The sequence below is a fragment of the Microtus oregoni genome, unplaced genomic scaffold (assembly GCF_018167655.1).
Source record: "Microtus oregoni isolate MIOR12 unplaced genomic scaffold, Mior012 000028F_ref0000031, whole genome shotgun sequence".
NCBI lineage: Eukaryota > Metazoa > Chordata > Mammalia > Rodentia > Cricetidae > Microtus > Microtus oregoni.
Window position 1 is genome coordinate 23,468,493 of NW_024543087.1, and position 19,012 is coordinate 23,487,504.

Consider the following 19,012-nt stretch of genomic DNA (forward strand, 5'->3'; position numbering starts at 1 on the left):
ACCCAAAATTATCTTGCGAATAAGCTAAGAAACTAGAACTAAAATATGTTCAGTTCAAAAATCAATGTGCATTCTCAAACCAATGCTTATTTTACCATTATAATTTGTGCATTGGGTTTTTTAAGTCCTCAAGGAATTGAAGTTTACTGGATTTTGTTTAAAATTTTTAAAAATTGGTTTTAACTTTCAGTAGTGAATTATTGATTCAATAATCAATTTTAAAAGATTAGATAAAGAATCTTGTTCATGTTTTCCTAGTTCTACCACAAGGTGCCAATCTTGTTAGCATATTATGTCGTAGCTTTTCATTTTTGCAGACTTGCAAATATAAAACTATTATTGTCTACCTTTTGACTTTTAGAATGGTATTTAAAATTGATGCCACAGAACTTGGCAGTGATGGCACGCTCCTTTAATTCCAGCACTTAATCACTGTGAGTTTGAGGCCAACCTGGTCTACAGAGTGTGTTAGGACAGCCAGGACTACAAAGAGAAACCCTGTCTCAAAAAAAAAAAAAAAAAAAAAAAGACCAGCTCAGCTCCCGGGTCGCACACACTACTCTCCTGAACGCTCTCCAGGGTGTGTGCAGGAACCTCTGCGCTCTTCCTCTACGGCACGCCGACTGCCAGAAACAAGCCATGTCTATTCTCAAGGTCCACGCCCGAGAGATCTTTGACTCCCGTGGGAATCCCACTGTTGAGGTTGATCTCTACACCGCAAAAGGTCTCTTCCGGGCTGCCGTGCCCAGCGGTGCCTCCACTGGCATCTATGAGGCCCTGGAACTCCGTGACAATGATAAGACCCGCTACTTGGGGAAGGGTGTCTCAAAGGCTGTTGAGCACATCAATAAAACTATCGCACCTGCTCTGGTTAGCAAGAAACTGAATGTGGTGGAGCAGGAGAAGATGGACAAGCTGATGATCGAGATGGACGGCACTGAGAATAAATCCAAATTCGGTGCCAATGCCATCCTGGGAGTGTCCCTGGCTGTCTGCAAAGCTGGTGCTGCAGAAAAGGGGGTGCCCCTCTACCGCCACATCGCTGACTTGGCTGGCAACGCTGAAGTCATCCTGCCAGTCCCAGCTTTCAATGTGATCAACGGCGGGTCTCACGCTGGCAACAAGCTCGCCATGCAGGAGTTCATGATCCTCCCTGTGGGGGCGTCCAGTTCCCGCGAAGCCATGCGCATTGGGGCAGAGGTTTATCACAACCTGAAGAATGTCATCAAGGAGAAATATGGGAAGGATGCCACCAATGTGGGTGACGAGGGCGGGTTTGCACCTAACATCCTGGAGAACAAAGAAGCTCTGGAGCTGCTGAAGAATGCAATTGGAAAGGCTGGCTACACTGAACAGGTTGTCATCGGCATGGACGTGGCCGCTTCTGAGTTCTTCAGGTCTGGGAAGTATGACCTGGACTTCAAGTCTCCTGATGACGCCAGCAGGTACATCACCCCTGACCAGCTGGCTGACCTGTACAAGTCCTTCATCCGGGAGTATCCAGTGGTGTCCATCGAGGACCCCTTTGACCAGAATGACTGGGAAGCCTGGAAGAAGTTCACAGCTAGCTCAGGCATCCAGGTGGTTGGGGACGATCTCACAGTGACCAACCCTAAGAGGATTGCCAAGGCTGTCAGTGAGAAGTCCTGCAACTGCCTCCTGCTCAAAGTGAACCAGATTGGCTCCGTGACCGAGTCTCTGCAGGCGTGTAAGCTGGCCCAGTCCAATGGTTCGGGGCGTCATGGTGTCCCATCGCTCTGGGGAGACTGAGGATACTTTAATCGCTGACCTGGTAGTGGGGCTCTGCACTGGGCAGATCAAGACTGGTGCCCCTTGCCGATCCGAGCGCCTGGCCAAGTACAACCAGATTCTTAGAATCGAGGAAGAGCTGGGCAGCAAGGCCAAGTTTGCCGGCAGGTGCTTCAGGAACCCCCTGGCCAAGTAAAGTGGATGCAGATCCCTGGAGCCACCAGCTGCTTACACCCCATCCCTGATGTCATCAAGGCGGCTCAAGGCCGGCCCGGTGCTTGCCCCTCCCATGCCCCTGCTTCCTTAGATGTCTTCAGTCCGCCCGACCACCTGGAGCCCTGCAGGGAACCCCAGCTTTGTAATCATGTGACTGGTCCAAATCATTGTCACCTCACTTCCAAGCTAGTGTCTGGAGCCCAGTGTAATCTCTAGGGTGGCCACAGGAAAGACCCCTGCCCCAGCGGTTCTACATGTAGAATAAAAGCCTCAGTGACCCATAAAAAAAAAAAAGAAAAAAAGAAAAAAAGAAAGAAAGAAAGAAAAGAAAGAAAGAGGAAAGGAAAGAAAAAGAAAAAAAAAACCCACCCGAGGCAACAGCTGTGGGTTGTAGCTTAGCGGCAGAGTGCTTGTGTAGCTTGCACAAAGCCCTGGGTTCAACCCCTAGCACTAGAGAACGGCAGTAATAGTAATTATTTTGCTTCTCTACTTTTCCAGAAGTATGTATTAGCAAACAGCTAATTAGCAACCCAGCTTGAATGAATGGGCAGAGAGGCGCTTGGCAGAGGATGCCCCTTGATGAGTAGGGAAAATAATCCTCGATGTTCACTGTCTGCTGGGAAGAGCCAGGGCCCTCCACACTGAGTCTCTCTGCCCGGATGTCTCCCTCGGGCAGATGTCTCAAGCTCCCCAGTTAGCATTTCTCTGGAACTCTCACAGGCCGCTCCCCTTGATGCAATAGCTGGGTTTGGGCAGAAAGGGTGCTGCAGAGTACGCCCATTCTGAGCATTTGGGCCAGCTCCTCTTTCCAGAACAATTCAAGCTCCATTGCAGCTCTGACCTCAGCACCAACATCTGCTTCCTGAAGCAAGATGGCTAGGATGGATAGAAAACTTCACTCTGGAAGGAAGCAATGACTTGGGTCCACTAAGTTTGCCGGAGACCCTCACCCCAGACACAGGCCAGCACAGTGGTTCTGCGAGGAGTCTGGACAAGTCTTGCCATGTGGCTTTTCTGCATCTTGATCTCCTGTTTTCTCACAGGTAATAAAGAATTTAAATACATCTGAGGTTGGGCCTTGAATACAGGTTAAGAAGGTGACAGTACTTTCCTGGGTTTGGGGTTGAATTAAAATGTTTTTGGTTTGGTTTGATTTAGTTTTTGGTGTTTTGCTTGTTTCTTTGAGACAGGTTTTCTCTGTGTAACAGTCCTGGCTGTCTTGGACCGCTCTTTGTAGATCAGTCTGGCTTTGAATTCACAGAGATCCACCTGCCCTCTGCCTTCCCAGTGCTGGGTCTAAAGGAGTGCACCACTGCCCAGCATAAAATGCCTTTTAAAACCTTTTTATCTCCATCTTCCACATCTTGAATGCCTGCATTCTATTTGTAAAACTTCCTAATATCCTCAGACATCTAGAATGATGTCATCAAGATAGTTTATAGAGTTCTATGCACTTTGCTATTTATTTCATTTGGTATTTTTAGGGTTAAAGTATAGTTATTGCAGTCATTTTTCATGTGGCACTTAAAATGATTAAAAATTCTGACAAGCATAAAGGAAATAATTTATAAGCTTCATATTGGGTGTAAGATTTATAAAATTAGATTTTTCTTGATCCTCACAGAAAAAGGTACTTCACACTATAAAAAGATTTGGTTTGGGGGCATTTTCTCTGCCAGTAAGGTTATGCAATTTTCTGTTCCACTCCTGGCTCCTTGTAATTACCTCCCTTATTGTTCCCAAACTGCAGTTCCTTACCTGCTAATGCTTCTTCAAGTCAAACTACATTTAAGAGAAATTTCTAGTTTTACTACTCCAAGGTATTGGTTACTTTGTGGCGTCAGTGGGAGCCTTGAGTACTTAAGCAGCAAATCAGAACTAAGACAACTTGGAAATGTTTAGCCTACATGGAAACGGATGGTATTCCTGGCCCCCAAACCTTCACAGTTTCAAACGTTCAGCGAACCATGTCCAAATTCTGCTCACTTCTCACTTCTCATCTGTGTATTCAGGGCTCACCCTATATTATTTGAGCCTATTTCTTCCTACTTTTAGGAAATAAGTTTAGATTGCAGGCCCCCTGTTGTCTTTACAGTTGATGCATTCTGTCCTTACTTTCTTGCCTTAAACTTTGTTGTTATGGTTCTCCCACAGGGGCTGATGAGCTGGTTCAGTAGGAACAGGTACTTGTTGCCGAGTCTGATGAACTGAGTTCAATCCTCAGCACAGGTAGTGGGATGAGAGAACCAGCTTCCTCAAGTTGTCCCCCGACCTTCACACACTTCCTGTGGCAAATGTGTTGTGTTCACACCTGCTCCCACCCTGAGTCCTTTCTCTCTCTCATTCTGTGTGTGTGTGGGTCTGTGTCTCTGTCTGTCTGTCTGTCTGTCTGTCTGTCTGTCTGTCTGTCAGTCAGTCACTATTCTGGTCTTTTGGCATGGCGAATGGTATTGTCAGAAAACAATGGCTTTAGTTAAAGTTGCCTCCAAGTGATTGTGAGCGTTCGCTCAAGATGGTGTAGGTGAGCGTGGCAAGCGCGGAATGAGCTGTTGCTTATAGATCACTGGGAAGATAAGTAAAGGTGTCTTACTTTGTCCCTTCTAAGGACAAATAATAATTACTAATTATTATGTACTAAATAACAATGACAGCCACAACTGACCCCTCCCCTAACATTTCTCTCCCCTCCCCTCCCCTCCCCTCCCCTCCTTCTTTCCTGAGATTGAACCTAGGACCTCATGCTGGGGCAATTGCTCTACTATTGAACTATATTCTCACAGCCTTTGTTCTCTGGTTTTAGATTTTTTTTTTAACTTTTCATGTTTCAGATGAGAGTCACCCCAAATTTTCTAAGCTTCTTTGAGCTTGCTCTGTAACTCAGAAAGGCCGTGAACTTACAATTCTTCTGCTTCATCCTTCCAGGAAGACGGAATTGAAAGCCCGTGCCACTAAACATAGCTCACATTCTGAGTACATGATGCTCTAGCAATAGATGGTCTTCAGACATTTCACATCAGTCTGCAAGGCAGGTCTGATGCCCCCATTTCAGGGCAGGAACCAAGACTCAGTTGGAGTTTGACTCTGATTTAGCCAGCGCCAGAGTGTGTGCTTTGTCCTTCTGATTAGAAGAAGGGGAGACACAGACACAGCTAGAAAAGGGCGGCTTGACAAAGGGAAGGGATTAAGGAGATGCCTTTTCCAGTCATTTACCTTAAAGCCGGTTGGAGGAAAAGATAGTGGAAGAAGAACCAAACTTGACGAGGTGACCAGTGGCGTCCAGGCAGGAAGAGATGCAGCAGTCTCTGCCTGGAAAGTGAGCCCAGTGACTTTATGGAGGGCAGTCTTCCTGCAATCTCCCTTGCACCTAAGATCTTAGGAGACATGAATCTCAGAGCAACTAGAAGGACCAAGAAGGTGGAGAGATTAGGAAACCCACAAGCCTAGGCTAATCTTATGGGAGTCAAGATGTATGTGGCTCACTTGTTCAGTTTCCCTCATTGTTCCTAAGTTCTTTTTCTATGACGGGCTCTGGGCTGGGGGCTGATTAGAGATGAACAGAGTCGCCCTCTGCTGCAGTAAACATAAACTCTACCAGAAAATATACAGAAACACCCAAAATTGGGAGTTTAACACATTTTAAACTATTTTTTATCCACCAGAAGTTAGTTCTAGATTAGTGTCTCTGTCTCAAATGAACATTGGAGTCACTGGGGAGCTGTTACACATGTAACTGCCAAGGCAGCCAGAGATTCTAAATTCGTCTGGGGTACTGCCTAGGCACTGGGATTTTTGAAAGTCCCTGGGTGGGGCTCTTTAGAGCAGTGGATGCTTACAGGGCTGGGCAGGAAAATGCAAGATGAGACAGGAGCATCTGTGGTAAGCAATGAAGTACTTAAAATAGGATGAAGGCCTAAATGTAGCATAGTATCTTGGGTTGGATCTTGGAATGGAAAAAGTTGATAGTGGAAGAATTGGCAGAATCCAAATAAAGTCTGGAATTTTGTTATGGTAATTGATCCACGTTGGTCCCACAGTTTTGATAACTGTATCGTGGTTACATAAGATGTTAGCATTGTTTGGAGCTTATATTGTCTTTGAAATTTGTAGATCTAAAGTTACTGTTTTAAAGCCTATTGATAAGGTTGAGTATCATGACCAGTGCGTTTAATCCCAGCACTCAGAAGCAGAGACAGGTGGATCTCTGATTTTGAGGCCAGCCAAGGCTATATAGATCCTATCTCAAAAAGAAACAAACAAAAAACAGTACAAACTGTGGTGGCATACACCTTTAATCCCAGCATTTGGGAGGCAGAGGCAGGCAGATCTCTGAGTTCAAGGCCAGCCTGGTCTACAGAGCTAGTTCCAGGACAGTCAGAGCTACATAGAGAAACCTTGTCTCAAAAAACCAAAACCACAAAACCAAAACAACAGCAACAACAAAACAATACAAAACAAAATCAATTGACAAAATGAGAATGGAAAAAGAGTGGGAAGTGGGTAACAATGAGTCAAATGAATACAACCTGAAAGAGTTTTAATCGGCCAAAGCTGGAACAACTGAGTAACAATAATAGTAGCGTTGGATTTTAGCCATAAAATGAAATCAGTACCTATGAGTCTATGCAAATAAGTAAATCTCTGAAAACAACAAATCATGGAGGAGGAATGGCTCTTCTTTTCAGGAGCATCCCAATTCAGTTAAAAGAGACTCACATCATAACTGCAGAGATGGCTGGAAGGTCACCTACCAACACCTGCCCCAGTTAACGTGAGAAAGGGTGGAAAGGATTTGCATACTCTCGCATATCCCTCCCAGTGTGTTTATTAACTAGCAGGTAAATTGCAGCTTTGCAGATCAAGATTAGCATCACTGGTAATTACACATATCGACACCACGTCCTTCTGTGAGTACAAAGCAAAATATGTATTTTGCAACCAGTTGCTTGGGCTTACTCTCTTCTGACGTATGTAGAAAGAGTGCACAAGGTGGAAACGAATGCCCTCAGCAAGAATGCTTGGGAGACGGTGCCTGAGCATGTTGATGCCCACTGGTGCACCTCACGGAAGAGGGCCATGAGGAGCATATTTGGCTTTTGGTTGGCCCTGGGGACAGAGACCTTTGCTACATTAAAGCACACAGCAGTCACTCAGCCAGAGTATGCACAGTCTCAGACCAGACTAGTCACTGTGCTCAGTCTGTCTTCAAAGAACAAAGCAGTAGTATATGGCTTGGAGTGTGGGGAGTCTTGAGTCTTACTATTAGGTCTAAGGCTGTTGCAGCCTGTCTGGAACCAGCCCCTGGCCAATGCTGTCCCGAGCACCTCTCTCACGGTGCTGTCACATAGCTGAGACCTGTCTCCAGCTAGCTTGCTGAAAGGGACAGCCTAAGACTGATCTCCCCTGGGGAACTAGGATGGGGGTGGGTCGGTGAGCAGCTTCATCAGCCTTTGAGACATTCATGAAGGATACTGAAGGAACTGAAATTGGTGCACCATCCTGTTGCTCTCAGGCATGTGTCCGGGGGACATTCCCAAGTGTAAGATGGTGCTGTGGTAGCAAAGACATCGGATAAAACAAGCTACCCTTTAAAAATGTGTAAATTCACTCCATTCCTGTGAAATCACACAGACCCGAACTAAGAACAAAGCTATAAAACAGCCAGTCAGTGCTCTTTAGAAACGTCAAGGTCATAAAAGACAAAGACAGATTGAGAACAGACTGGAAGAGACTAACTAGGTATGACAACTACATGGAGAGTCCTGGACTGGTTCCCGGAAGAAAGAAAATAAAGCATAAAACTGATGAGACTGTTGGTCTGTGACACTGCAGCGACTGTCTGTCCTATCTTACGGTTACGCTATGTTCTGTGGACACAAGGAAGGACGGACAAGGGAATCCAGAAGCTCCCTCTGCTGCTGTGTATCTCTGAAAGCCTGAGATAATTTCCAGTGGAACTAACTTGTCTACTGAGTCACAGGATTGCATCATGTTTGCAGCACTGGGAACCTTCTGGAGGCTCTCAGGGTCTAGCTGTTTCCTGGCCATCCCAAACCACTAGAGGCTTCCTGGGTTCCTCCTCATGACCCCCTCTCATTACCTGCCTGTTACCTTTGTTCACCCATTCACCCATTGGAAGACACTTGCAGCAATCCAAGTTCAATTTTAAACATTCATATTCAGATCTGACGTGGCAGAAGTTTCTGTTTCTCTAGGCTAAATGCCCAAGATCACAACTGCTAAGTCAGATAGTAATTGCATATTTAGTTTGGAAAAAAAAAACTGCCAATTTTCCAGAATCCATGTGCCAATTTACAAGTCTGTTGGCAGTGTATGAGGGATCCATCTTCTCTGTCCCATTGCCAGAATTTAGTTTTGTAACGTTAACTACACAGTGCTGTTTCATTGTGGTGTTAATTTGCATTTTCTCCTTAGCAAATGACCTAAACATCTTTATAAACAAAATATGCTTCCATGTATGGGTATTTTGGCAGCATGTGTTCCTAGGGCCCTTGGAAGCTAGAGGAAGGTATTGGAGTCCCCTGGAACTGGAGTTGCAATGGTTGTTAGCTGCCATGAGGGTGCTGGGAATTGAACCTGGGTCCTCTGGGAGAACAGCAGCAGGTGCTCTTAGCCACTGAGCCATCACACCGACTCCAATTTAAATATCTTTTCATGTTCTTATTGCTCTCTCTGTATTTCTGTTGGTGAAATTTCTCTTCATACCTTTTTAATGTTATCTCTTAGTTTTTTGATGTCCTGACATTAAGTTTAGAGTGTTCATTATGTATTCTAGACAGTTGTCCTTTGTGAGGTAATGGTTAAAATTCATTTTAAGTTTATCATTATGTAATATGTGAGGTTTAGTGGAGTTTTATTTCCCCAGAACATACCAAACTGTTCCACTATTATTTGTTTTAAAGTTTATTCTTTCCTCTACTGAATTGCTTTGTATCTTTATCAAATCAAACTTGAGCATACGTGAGTGGAGCTGTCTCTGAGGTCTTCCATTTTTGCCTTTTGATCTGTGTTTCTTTATCTTTCTTGATATCACGAATTGCAGTCTTAATTACTGTAATTCTTGGAATGTATGGATTGGTTTCTCTGCTCTTACTCTAAAAAATACTTTTATTATCGAGGGCAGCGAATGCTGTGGTACTCATGTGGGGTCCCACGACAGCTTTGTGGAGTTGTTTCTCTCCTCTCACCTCTGCGTGGGTTCCTCACCTCTACATGGGTTCCAGGGATCTCATGAGCTTGAACAGCAAGCCCTTCACTCTCTGAATCATCTCATGACCTGCTCTCTTTCAAACTTGTTTTAGTTGGGTTGTGGGTTTTTCTCAGTGATACAGTACATGTTTATGATATTCAGAAAGTCCTGGGTTCAAATCCCAGCACCAACATATGTGTACACACTTGTAGATGCATATATACACACACACACAAATATATAGACTACATAGACACACAGAGAGACAGACACAGACACACTCATAGGCATACACACAAACACACATACCACATAGACACATATAGACAGACACAAATATACACACCACACAGACACAGATAGACATGCAAAACACACACATACATAGACACACACCACACAGACACACACACACATACAGAGACAGACACACAGAGTTTTAGTTATTCCAGTTCATAATCTTTTTTTTTTTTCTTTTAAACGATGAGACAGGATCTAATACTGTAGCAGCCTGGAACTCATTATGTAGCCTAGGCTTTTTCTAACTTAATCTCCTACCTCAGCTGCCCGACTGCTGAGATTATGAATGTGAGTGACCATGCCTGACTATTCCATAGCCTGGGGGCGGGGAGGGCATTGCTGTGAGTTTGAGACCAAGCCAAGCTATATGATAAGTTCCAGACCATCATTGGCTTCATAGTGAGGCCCTGTCTCACAAAAGAATAAAATCATATCATTCGAATAAAAATGGATGAAACCCGAAATCATTATGTTGAGCAGAATGATTTAGACTCAGACACATGGTATTTTCTCTCATATGCAGAATATAGGTTTGTTTTTATTCATTTTAAGTAATAAGACAAAAGTAGAAGGGTGGCTTTTGTAAAGAAAAAGTGGACCACTAGAAGCAGGGAGGGAAGAAGAATCAGGTGGTGTGAGTTATGATCAAGAATTTGCCATGCACATTTGAGAAGCTTTGTTTTTTGTTTTCAAGATAGGGTTTCTCTGTGTAGCCTTAGCTGTCCCGGAACTTACTTTGTAGACCAGGCTGGCCTCAAACTCACAGAGACCCACCTGCCTCTGCCTCCTGAGTGCTGGGATTAAAGGCTGTGGCACCACCACCCAGCAGGCATTTGAGAATTTTGTAAAGACTGTTCTTTTGTACAATAAACATAAGCTAATAACAAAATTATAAATTGGAAAAAAACAAAAACAAAAATAAGGACGCTCTGGCTGGAAAGCCGAGAAGCCCCCTTGCGGCTGCCCCAGGTCTTTCTTCCCAGATAGAGTGAGTACGTTAAGGAAGAGACGAAGGCTCATCACCAGGGTCCTATGCTAGAAGAGAGGCAAAGTGCCAGTAGACAGGATGTTTCAGGAGCCCCCTTCTCCTCGTGGTCATGAGGCTTGATGCCTGATCACAAACAGCAGGTGCCCATCTAGAGGCAGAAACCGAAAGATCCAAGATAAAGGGCCCAGCTGTCACTCTGTCTGCCATGACACTGCTAGGTACCATCACTGTGACAAATAACGGCAGAGGAGCAGGTGTTTGGCACTAGAAGAGAGCGTGTGAAAGGGGGAAGAAGAGCTGCAGAGGTCCAGACGGCGCCCCAGGGCTCCAGGCAAAGCTGAGCTGCCTCAAGTTCTTACGAGTACAGGTGCAAACTGTAGTGCCACTGTGGGTGTGTCCCGGACACTTCCTTTATCCGTAGTCTCCTGTGCCGCACGTGGGTTCTCGTGCTCGCAGTCTGCCCCGGGTGGAGTCTCTGAGCAGTTTTGGTACCCCTCTTTGCTGGACTTTGCCCACAGTAGCCCTGAGTCAGAGCTTTCCACCTGGCCACTGATGCCCCATTTGGCCTTGCTGGTCACGAGCTAATGTGTTCTGGTGCCCAGGGATGAAGACGCTGGAGATGGGCATGTTGAGAAACTGGCAAGAGCCATGGATTTGCCATGAAGGAGGCTCAGGTTATTCTGGTTGCATAAGATAACATAGTCCAGGGTTGAGTCAAGGCCTGGATCCAGGTCAGCCGGCACCAAGGCTATCACATAGACTCTATAAGGAGCTCAATAGTAAGTCAATAAATAAACTGATTGAAAATGGACAGTATAATTAAGTGGACATTTCTAAAGTACATGATACCAATGACCAGCAGATATGGTCAGCGTTGTTAATCATCCCAGCAAAATAAAACCAAAATAAGATTATCACCTCACCCCCAGACTGGGAATGTAGCTCAAAAGAAGAACACTTGCCTAAGATGTATAAACCCCTGGGAGTAAATTCCCCAGAACCACAGTAAAAGTGATTTTCATTAAAAAGTTAAAAATAGCAAGCCAAATGCTGGTACATACTATTACCAAGAATGTAAGCTATTATAATCCTTATGGAAAACAGCGTGGAGCTTCCTCAAAAAGTCCAAGTGCAACCACCCTCTGATTTGTCTACCCCACCGCTGGTTATACAACACATCCAAGGGAAAATTAAATAGCTGTGTTGAGACATCTGCTGCACTGTTTACAGAAGCCAAGACGTGGAAATAACCTAAATACCCATCAGCCGATAAATAGATAAAAGTACCTACATACAATGGGATATTGTTCAGCCATAAGAGGCAGACGTGGGCGGTCTGGAAGATATTATGTTAAATGAAATAAACAAGGCACAGACAGATAAATATTGCAAGTCTCGCTCCTAGGCGGAATGTCAGAGAGTCGACCTCGTGTGTTTAGAATGGAATGACGGTGGTGACCGGAGGCTGGAGAGGAGCGTGGATCCAGAGAGAGGACAGGGCTGAGACTGGTTAACAACTACTGAGTTCCGGTTAGAGCTTATTCTGGTGTGCTATTGCATAGAAGACTACCTATAGAGGAAAAAAATTATATTTCAAAAGGCCCAGAACACAGGATATGTGAAGGCTTTGAATTAAAAAGAAATGATAAATGTTTGAGAAACATAGGCTTGCTTTCATTTGAAATAACACATTACATATATGTGCTAAAATACCACATAGCTATCCATAAATGTAATGGGTACATATTTTATATGTTCATTAAAATAAATAGGACCAGTGAGATGGCTCACCCAATAAAGATGTTTTCATGAAACCTGATGGCCCAAGTGCGAACCTGGTTCCCATAGGTGAAAGGAGAGGATCCTAAAGGCACCCACATATACACCATGGCGTATGTACATCCTCACTAAAGGCACCCACATATACACCATGGCATATGTACATCCTCACTAAAGGCACCCACATATACACCATGGCGTATGTACATCCTCACTAAAGGCACCCACATATACACCATGGCGTATGTACATCCTCACTAAAGGCACCCACATATACACCATGGCATATGTACATCCTCACTAAAGGCACCCACATATACACCATGGCATATGTACATCCTCACTAAAGGCACCCACATATACACCATGGCATATGTACACCCTCACTCGTACACATTCTTATCATACATACACACTAAAGTAAAGTTATAAAAAACATATCCATGAACAAATAACATGCCTCTGCTTGTTTGTTTATATAGTGGGGAAATAATGGTTCTTAAACTCAGTAGGGTCATGAAAAGCCAGGCATAGAGGTGAACACCTTTAATCCCAGCACTTGGGAGGCAGAGGCAGGTGGATCTCTGAGGCCAGCTCAGTCTACAGAGGGAATTTCGGGACAGCCAGGGCTTCACAGAGAAACCCTGCCTCAAAAATACAAAAAAGAAAAAAAAGGAAAAAAAGGAAAAAAAGAAAGAAAAGAAAGTTACATAGGATAGTTCTGTGGCAATCTAGCAATGACCTATACAGAATATGAACACTATTCACTAAAGCGGGGCTGTAATCACTACAGATATGCCGTGCTGCCACAGAGGCAGAGCTAAACCAGGGAGGGTAAGACCTAGCACTTGGACAAGTGCAGAATCTGAAGCTACGCCAGCTCTCACTGTCCCTCTTAATTTCATCCCAGGCAGAGTGGCCCTGCTGCCTGCCCCACAGAACTTAACTGTACTGTCAACCAACATGAAGCATCTCCTGATGTGGAGTCCAGTGGCCCAGCCCAGGGAGACAGTGTCCTATTCTGTGGAGTACCAAGGGTGAGTTTGCCTTGCTTAGTAATTTGTCTTCCTTAGACAACATGTCCGAGAGGGATAGATAGCCCTTCCTTCTCTGCTCCAGGAGGCTTTGAGGCCCGAGAATAGATGCTCTTCCTGGTCCACCCCTTGGTGTGAATGGGTGTGGAGGGACATTTTGTTGTGCCTGTTTTCAACAGCAAGCCAACTGTCTGGTGAGTTTGGGCCTGACCTGCAACCTGGAGAACCACTCCCTTTGGGGTATAGGAGGTCACAGTTTTCTTGACTCTGCATGTATATCTAGAAGCCCAAGTAAGTCTTGACCCTAAAGTTCAGCTGGCCCAGAGGTGAACCTGATTAGTTTTCCCCAGCTGTCCTGGCTCTAGCAGTCTCTGAGAAGTGACTGGCAGAGTTGGTGCTCAGCACATTTCTTTAGCAATAAGCACAAACCGAGTCCTGCATGTGTAGTCATTCTTCTAGGCCCCGGGGGGGACACAGAGGTGCACACTTCTAGATGCGGGGAAATTAGCTTCCAGAGCAGCATCTCTCGATCTGTGGGTTGTGACCCCTTGGTTCGCATATCAGGTATTTACGGTAAGATTCAGAACAGTAACAAAATTATGATTATGAAGTAGCAACAAAAAGTTTCTGGTTGGGGTCCCCACACCACCACAAGGAACTGTATTAAAGGGTCGCAGCATCAGAAAGGTTGAGGACCACTGCTCTAGAGGAAGATGCTAAGAACACGGGCTCTGTGCTCCTTAGTTTTACAGCCACTAGCTACTAGTAGCTGTTTAAGTCTAAATTAAATTGAAACATGCTTTGAGTTCCATTCTTCCTTGTTTACATACTCTAAAGCCACAAGTGGCCAGTGACTACCCCCACCGAACAACGACGGGACGCAAAACCTTTCCATCAGCATAGAGCTCTGAGCCAAACCTAGACTTTTGAGTCCCAGTAGGAAGCTGTGAAGGCTGAGGCAATGGAGTTGAGTTTGCAGCTCCTTTGTCTTAGGTGGTGGCCTCTGGAGGAGGTGATATTTGTACCCTACCTGTGGGATAGCAGAGGCAGAACATTTGAGACAGTGATGATCTAGTCAGAGATCCAAGGCAAAAAGAGATCAGCATTTCGAAGGGGAGAGCCACAGGTCACTGGGAAGAAGTAACATCCTTAGGGGGTAGGATTGAAGAAGGCTAGAGCCTCGCAAGAAGCCATTAGGTACAGAAGCATCACGGTCTGCTGTGTGGGGTGTTTGAAGAAAGGGATCGCTACAGTAGAGTGTGGAGAATGGGAAGTCACAGCAAGCAAGGCATGATGGTGCCTGAGAGGAGGGTGGTGACCACGGACAGATTCAGGCTCATGCGAAGGTTCCCGAGAAATAAACAAGAGTGGTGGTTGGGAAGCAAGTAGAGGATCTGGAGTTGGGGAGAGGATGCTTATCCTACTGACCCCCAAAAGCAGAACGGAGGCAGTGACAGCCATCTCTGATTTCATCTCAATGGGTGTGTGTGATTCTGTGCCTTCTTCTCCTTGGCCAGGGCGTATGAGAGCCTGCACACGAGCCACGTCTGGATCCCCAGCAGCCGGTGTTCACCGACCGACAGTCTGGAGTGTGACGTCACTGATGACATTGCTGCCACAGTACCATATAACTTCCGGGTCAGGGCCATGCTGGGCTCACAGACTTCAGCCTGGAGCACTCTGGAGCCCCCCTTCAATCGAAACTCAAGTAAGGCACACCTCCTCCCACCCCGCAGGAACTACCTTTACTTAGATGTTCAGTATCAAATCAACTGGGGTACTGATAAACACAAACACCCTTTCTGACATGTTTGTAAACTGCGGACTGTCTCACATGCTGCCTTTCTCCTTCCCCACTCTGGAAGGCAGTCCTGGCTGTCCTTGTTAGGCTCGACAGGTATGGAGCTCTAGCCTTGGCACTAGGATTCTTACTCTGATGGTGCCTCCGTAAATCTCCCATCTGGAGCCTATTAACCCCACACTGCTGAGAGAAGTTTGGTTGTTTAAAAACATCTGCATACTTAACAGCTACTAGAAACATTCCTCTCTGTGGTTGCTGACAAACACCTTTGCTATTGCAATTATAACTGGAAAACGATTGGAAGGGAAGAGAAGACTCCAGGCAAGTGGATAACTGCAGCTGAGTGCAAGCCATGGCTAGAGTGGAAAGGAATGTGTGCCTTTGGGATGAGGTGGGGGATGCATGGGCCGTGGAGTAGAGAGGCGGCTGGCCCTATAGTGAAAGCTCGACCAAGTCAGTGGATGGGAGCAGAGGAAGAAGATGGGGTCTGGACTGCGTCTTTCTTACAGAACAAACACTGTGGCCCCTGCGAGGAAAGTGACCTGGAGTAGGTAAGCATGCAGGGCAGAGGAAGAACGAGAGGGGAATTGTTATCTTCAGCTAAGCCAGGATGGATTCTGGTTTGTAGAGTAGCAGAGGAGATGGTGTGTGTGTGTGTGTGTGTGTGTGTGTGTGTATTGTCTAGGCTTATATCAGTTTGACACAAGCTAAAGTTATGTGGAAGGAAGGGAAACCTCAGTTGAGAAAAATGTAAGGTTCAGCTGTAAGGTATTTTCTTAATTGGTGATTGATGGGGAAGGGCCCGGCCCACTGTGGGTGGGGCTACCCCTGCACTGTTGGTCCTGGGTTCTGTAAGAAAGCAGGCTGAGCAAGCCTTAGGAAGCAAGCCAGGAAGTAGCACCCCTTCAGGACCTTAGCATCAGCTCTCGCCTCCAGGTTCCAGGCCTGCTGGAGTTCCTGTCCTGACTTCCTTTGGTGATGAATGACAATGTGAAAGTATAAGCTGAATAAACCCTTTCCTCCCCAACTTGCTTCTTGGTTATGGTGCTTCACTGCAGCAACAGAAACCCTCAGTAAGACAGGGAAGTGGATGAATTCAGGAGATATGGCTGCATTTAAAATGGACTGAGCTTGGGGTCCAGTTACTGGGGATGGAGTGGGAAGACAGAATCTAGTTTCTTACCTGGGTTGGTGAGAACCTAACAGGAGAAACAGTTCTTGAGAATAGGAGACACTCTATCTATGTGGTTTTGGAGCTCAGGTTCCTGCAACATGGCATGCTATGAATGCATAGCAATTGGAAATCAGGCCTTGGACTCTTGGAGGTGAAAGCCAAACACGCAACAAAGGCCTGGAAATAGATGCGAATGTCTAGGGCAAGGTAGGTAGGATAAAGAGAATCCAGAACAGGGTCCCAGACAGCTCAAGGTTTCAGATGTAGGCAGAAGGCTACGAGGAAGTGGCTGGGTAGGCAGAAGGAGCAGAAAACCCCTGATAGGCTTAAGGAGGTCCCTGGGTGGTGTTTGAGAAAGTGACTGTGGTTGCAGCTGCCACACATAGAGGACCTGGTGGTGGTGAAAAGGGACAGCACCTTGTCTAAGGTGGGAATCGGGGGAGGGGATGCTCAGAGTTTGGTGCTGGGGAAGGGCAGGACCCTCAGTGGCCCATTTTCTTCACGTGACGGAAGATCCGCTTGAAGTGCGGGTTCAGGAACATTAGGTCAGTATCCAGTAATAGTCAAGTTATTGAGGACAGAGGATGCTGAGAGAAAGTCAGGAGGGTTTAGATGGCAAGGGATCCCAAACTGGCCCTGAGGAATTATGAAGGTTAGTTTAAATCCAACTTGGAGCTTGAGAGCTGTATGCACGCAACATTTTGCCTTATTGATAGTTGAGGGGATCATGTGAAATGAAACACGTCTATGCTCAACACAGTCCGTCTCATCACAGCTCTCAACTTTTGTTAGGATTAGCAGTGTTGCCCTGGGGATGCTGGAGCTGAGGAGGAGGAGACCGGGACTGTTGGAATGGGATACCGGGGAGGCGTTTGTTGCCCTCTCTGCTGGGCATCTTTCCCAGGCACCAGCAAGACGTGGGGAGTCGTGGCTGAAGCGGCAGGACCTCAGTGCAGGCACCTGGGGGTTTACGAGCACTGGAGGACCCCGCAGCTTTTCCCCTGCCCACAGAGTTCAGGTAGCACCCAGCACTACTTCCTCTGGCACCTGGGAGCCTAGGGATCCGGCCAAGAACTCCACTGGGGTCTGGCAGCTCTCACTGGAAGGAAGGTCAGGTCAGATAGAGATCAGGGAACACCAACAGTTATTTGGGAGGGGCCGGACAGTGAAACTTGAGCTTAAGAGGCCAGCATAAACAGGAAAAGGCCTTGCTGTAGGGGAAGCTGAGAGGGGAGTTTCAGGTGCTGAAGAGGGTAGGGTCTCTCTCAAGAATCCTGTGGTCTTCACGTGTGGTGGAGTTAGTGATCTAGCTGCGGTAGCTCTAGACCCCCCCTCCTCTTGGTTTTTCAAGACAGGGTTTCTCTGTGAAGCTCTGGCTGTCCTGGAACTCACTCTGTAGACCAGACTGGACTTGAACTCACAAAGATCCACCAGCCTCTGCCTTCCGAGTGCTGGGATTAAAGGCGTGTGCCACCACCACCTGGTTGGCACTGCCACCCCACCTCCTTTTCCATAGTGTGTGTGTGTGTGTGTGTGTGTGTGTGTGACTCTGATTTCTCTGACACTTGAAAAAATTGTGCCTTAGTGTTCTCCCACCGAGCTCTCTTATTCTTAAACTTAGTGAAGGCAGATATTCTTAACCTCAATTTCATGTTATAATCACATGGAGCTTAAAGGCCACCCGTCTGGGGCCACTCTAGGGGTGTCTGATTTGAATGATGTGTGAGCGCCCATCTGTTTGGAAATTCAGATTCTACCCAGGTTATTGTCACGTGCAGCTAGAGCTGTGACTCTCTACTGCAGCGGACAGACACCTCACACAGCACAGGCTGGAAATGGAGACTGACGTGGGCTTTAATTCTGGCTGTTAGCTATGTGACTCCAGGTGACTTCCTTAACATCTCTGTTCCACGGGGCTAAGATTTACTTTCTGAAGTTTCTTGGTGGGTCAGGTGAGAGAAGTATAGAGTGTGTAGGGCAGAGGCTTCTGCCCCAGTGCTGGGGAAGAAAAGAAATAGAAAAATAAAATAAACTGAAATTGAGGATATTTTGTCTATCAAAAAGACTGGGCATTCAGAGGCCCAGATTCCAATCACATGTGACCTAAGATTGGAGGAGGCGGGCCTTCTCTGTGTGTCTTCGAGAGGCAGTGATGTTGTGTCTGGGCTGGCTCTGTTTGCACAGGTGGCCTGACTACCAAATCCTTTAGTCCCTTCGAGGGGCAGCTCACCAAACCCAGGGATATTTTCTCCAGTGAGGATGGCAATGGAAAAATACTTTGCCCTCTGAATGCTCCCTCTAAGAACTTTCTTTCTTCTCCACATCCCTTTCTACTTCCCAAGCCGATACCAACCATCACACTGGCCCTTCCGGTCCTTGAGTTTCTATACTGATATTGAGGGAGGCAGCCTGTGTGGACCCTTCTGTTCTTGGCTTGGTGGAAAAGTGTCCCCAGGAGCTGCTGGCCTCTCTGGGAACCTGCACAGTGAAGATAGTGCTTGTAATTTCTAGAACGGATTGTCTTCTGACTTGCTGATAGTTTCCATGTGAGATGAAGAATCCTGGGGTCAAGAATAGAAGGGCCAAGCCCCGCAAGTTGCTAATTTGCTGATGTCTGCAAGGCACCAGATACCAGTGTGTGCCGGTGCTCTGTGTAACAACAGGGATGCTAGGGTTGGCCCTCTCAGGTATGTCCATTCCCAAGGAGGAGAGACCAAGCCAGCTGTGCCCAGCAGAGTTTAGAGTCAGGCAGGTGTTCAGCAAG

General features: G+C 46.3%; 1 protein-coding gene and 1 pseudogene across 2 annotated transcripts in view; both read left to right on the forward strand.

Moving 5' to 3' along the window:
• The first annotated feature begins 565 nt into the window (after positions 1–565).
• On the forward strand, positions 566–1,988 carry LOC121464263 (annotated as a pseudogene).
• A 366-nt stretch (positions 1,989–2,354) lies between these two features.
• The window catches only part of Il20rb (interleukin 20 receptor subunit beta), a 28,091-nt gene continuing 11,433 nt past the window's right edge, over positions 2,355–19,012 (forward strand). The window contains exons 1-3 of one of the 2 annotated variants that reach the window (XM_041677477.1): positions 2,355–3,008; positions 13,150–13,276; positions 14,791–14,981. In XM_041677477.1, the coding sequence (XP_041533411.1) occupies positions 2,969–3,008; positions 13,150–13,276; positions 14,791–14,981 (358 nt within the window). In that variant the 5' untranslated portion in view covers positions 2,355–2,968. Of the gene's footprint in view, positions 3,009–13,149; positions 13,277–13,357; positions 13,468–14,790; positions 14,982–19,012 lie in introns of those variants that run through there. The other variant, XM_041677478.1, reaches the window with a different exon arrangement.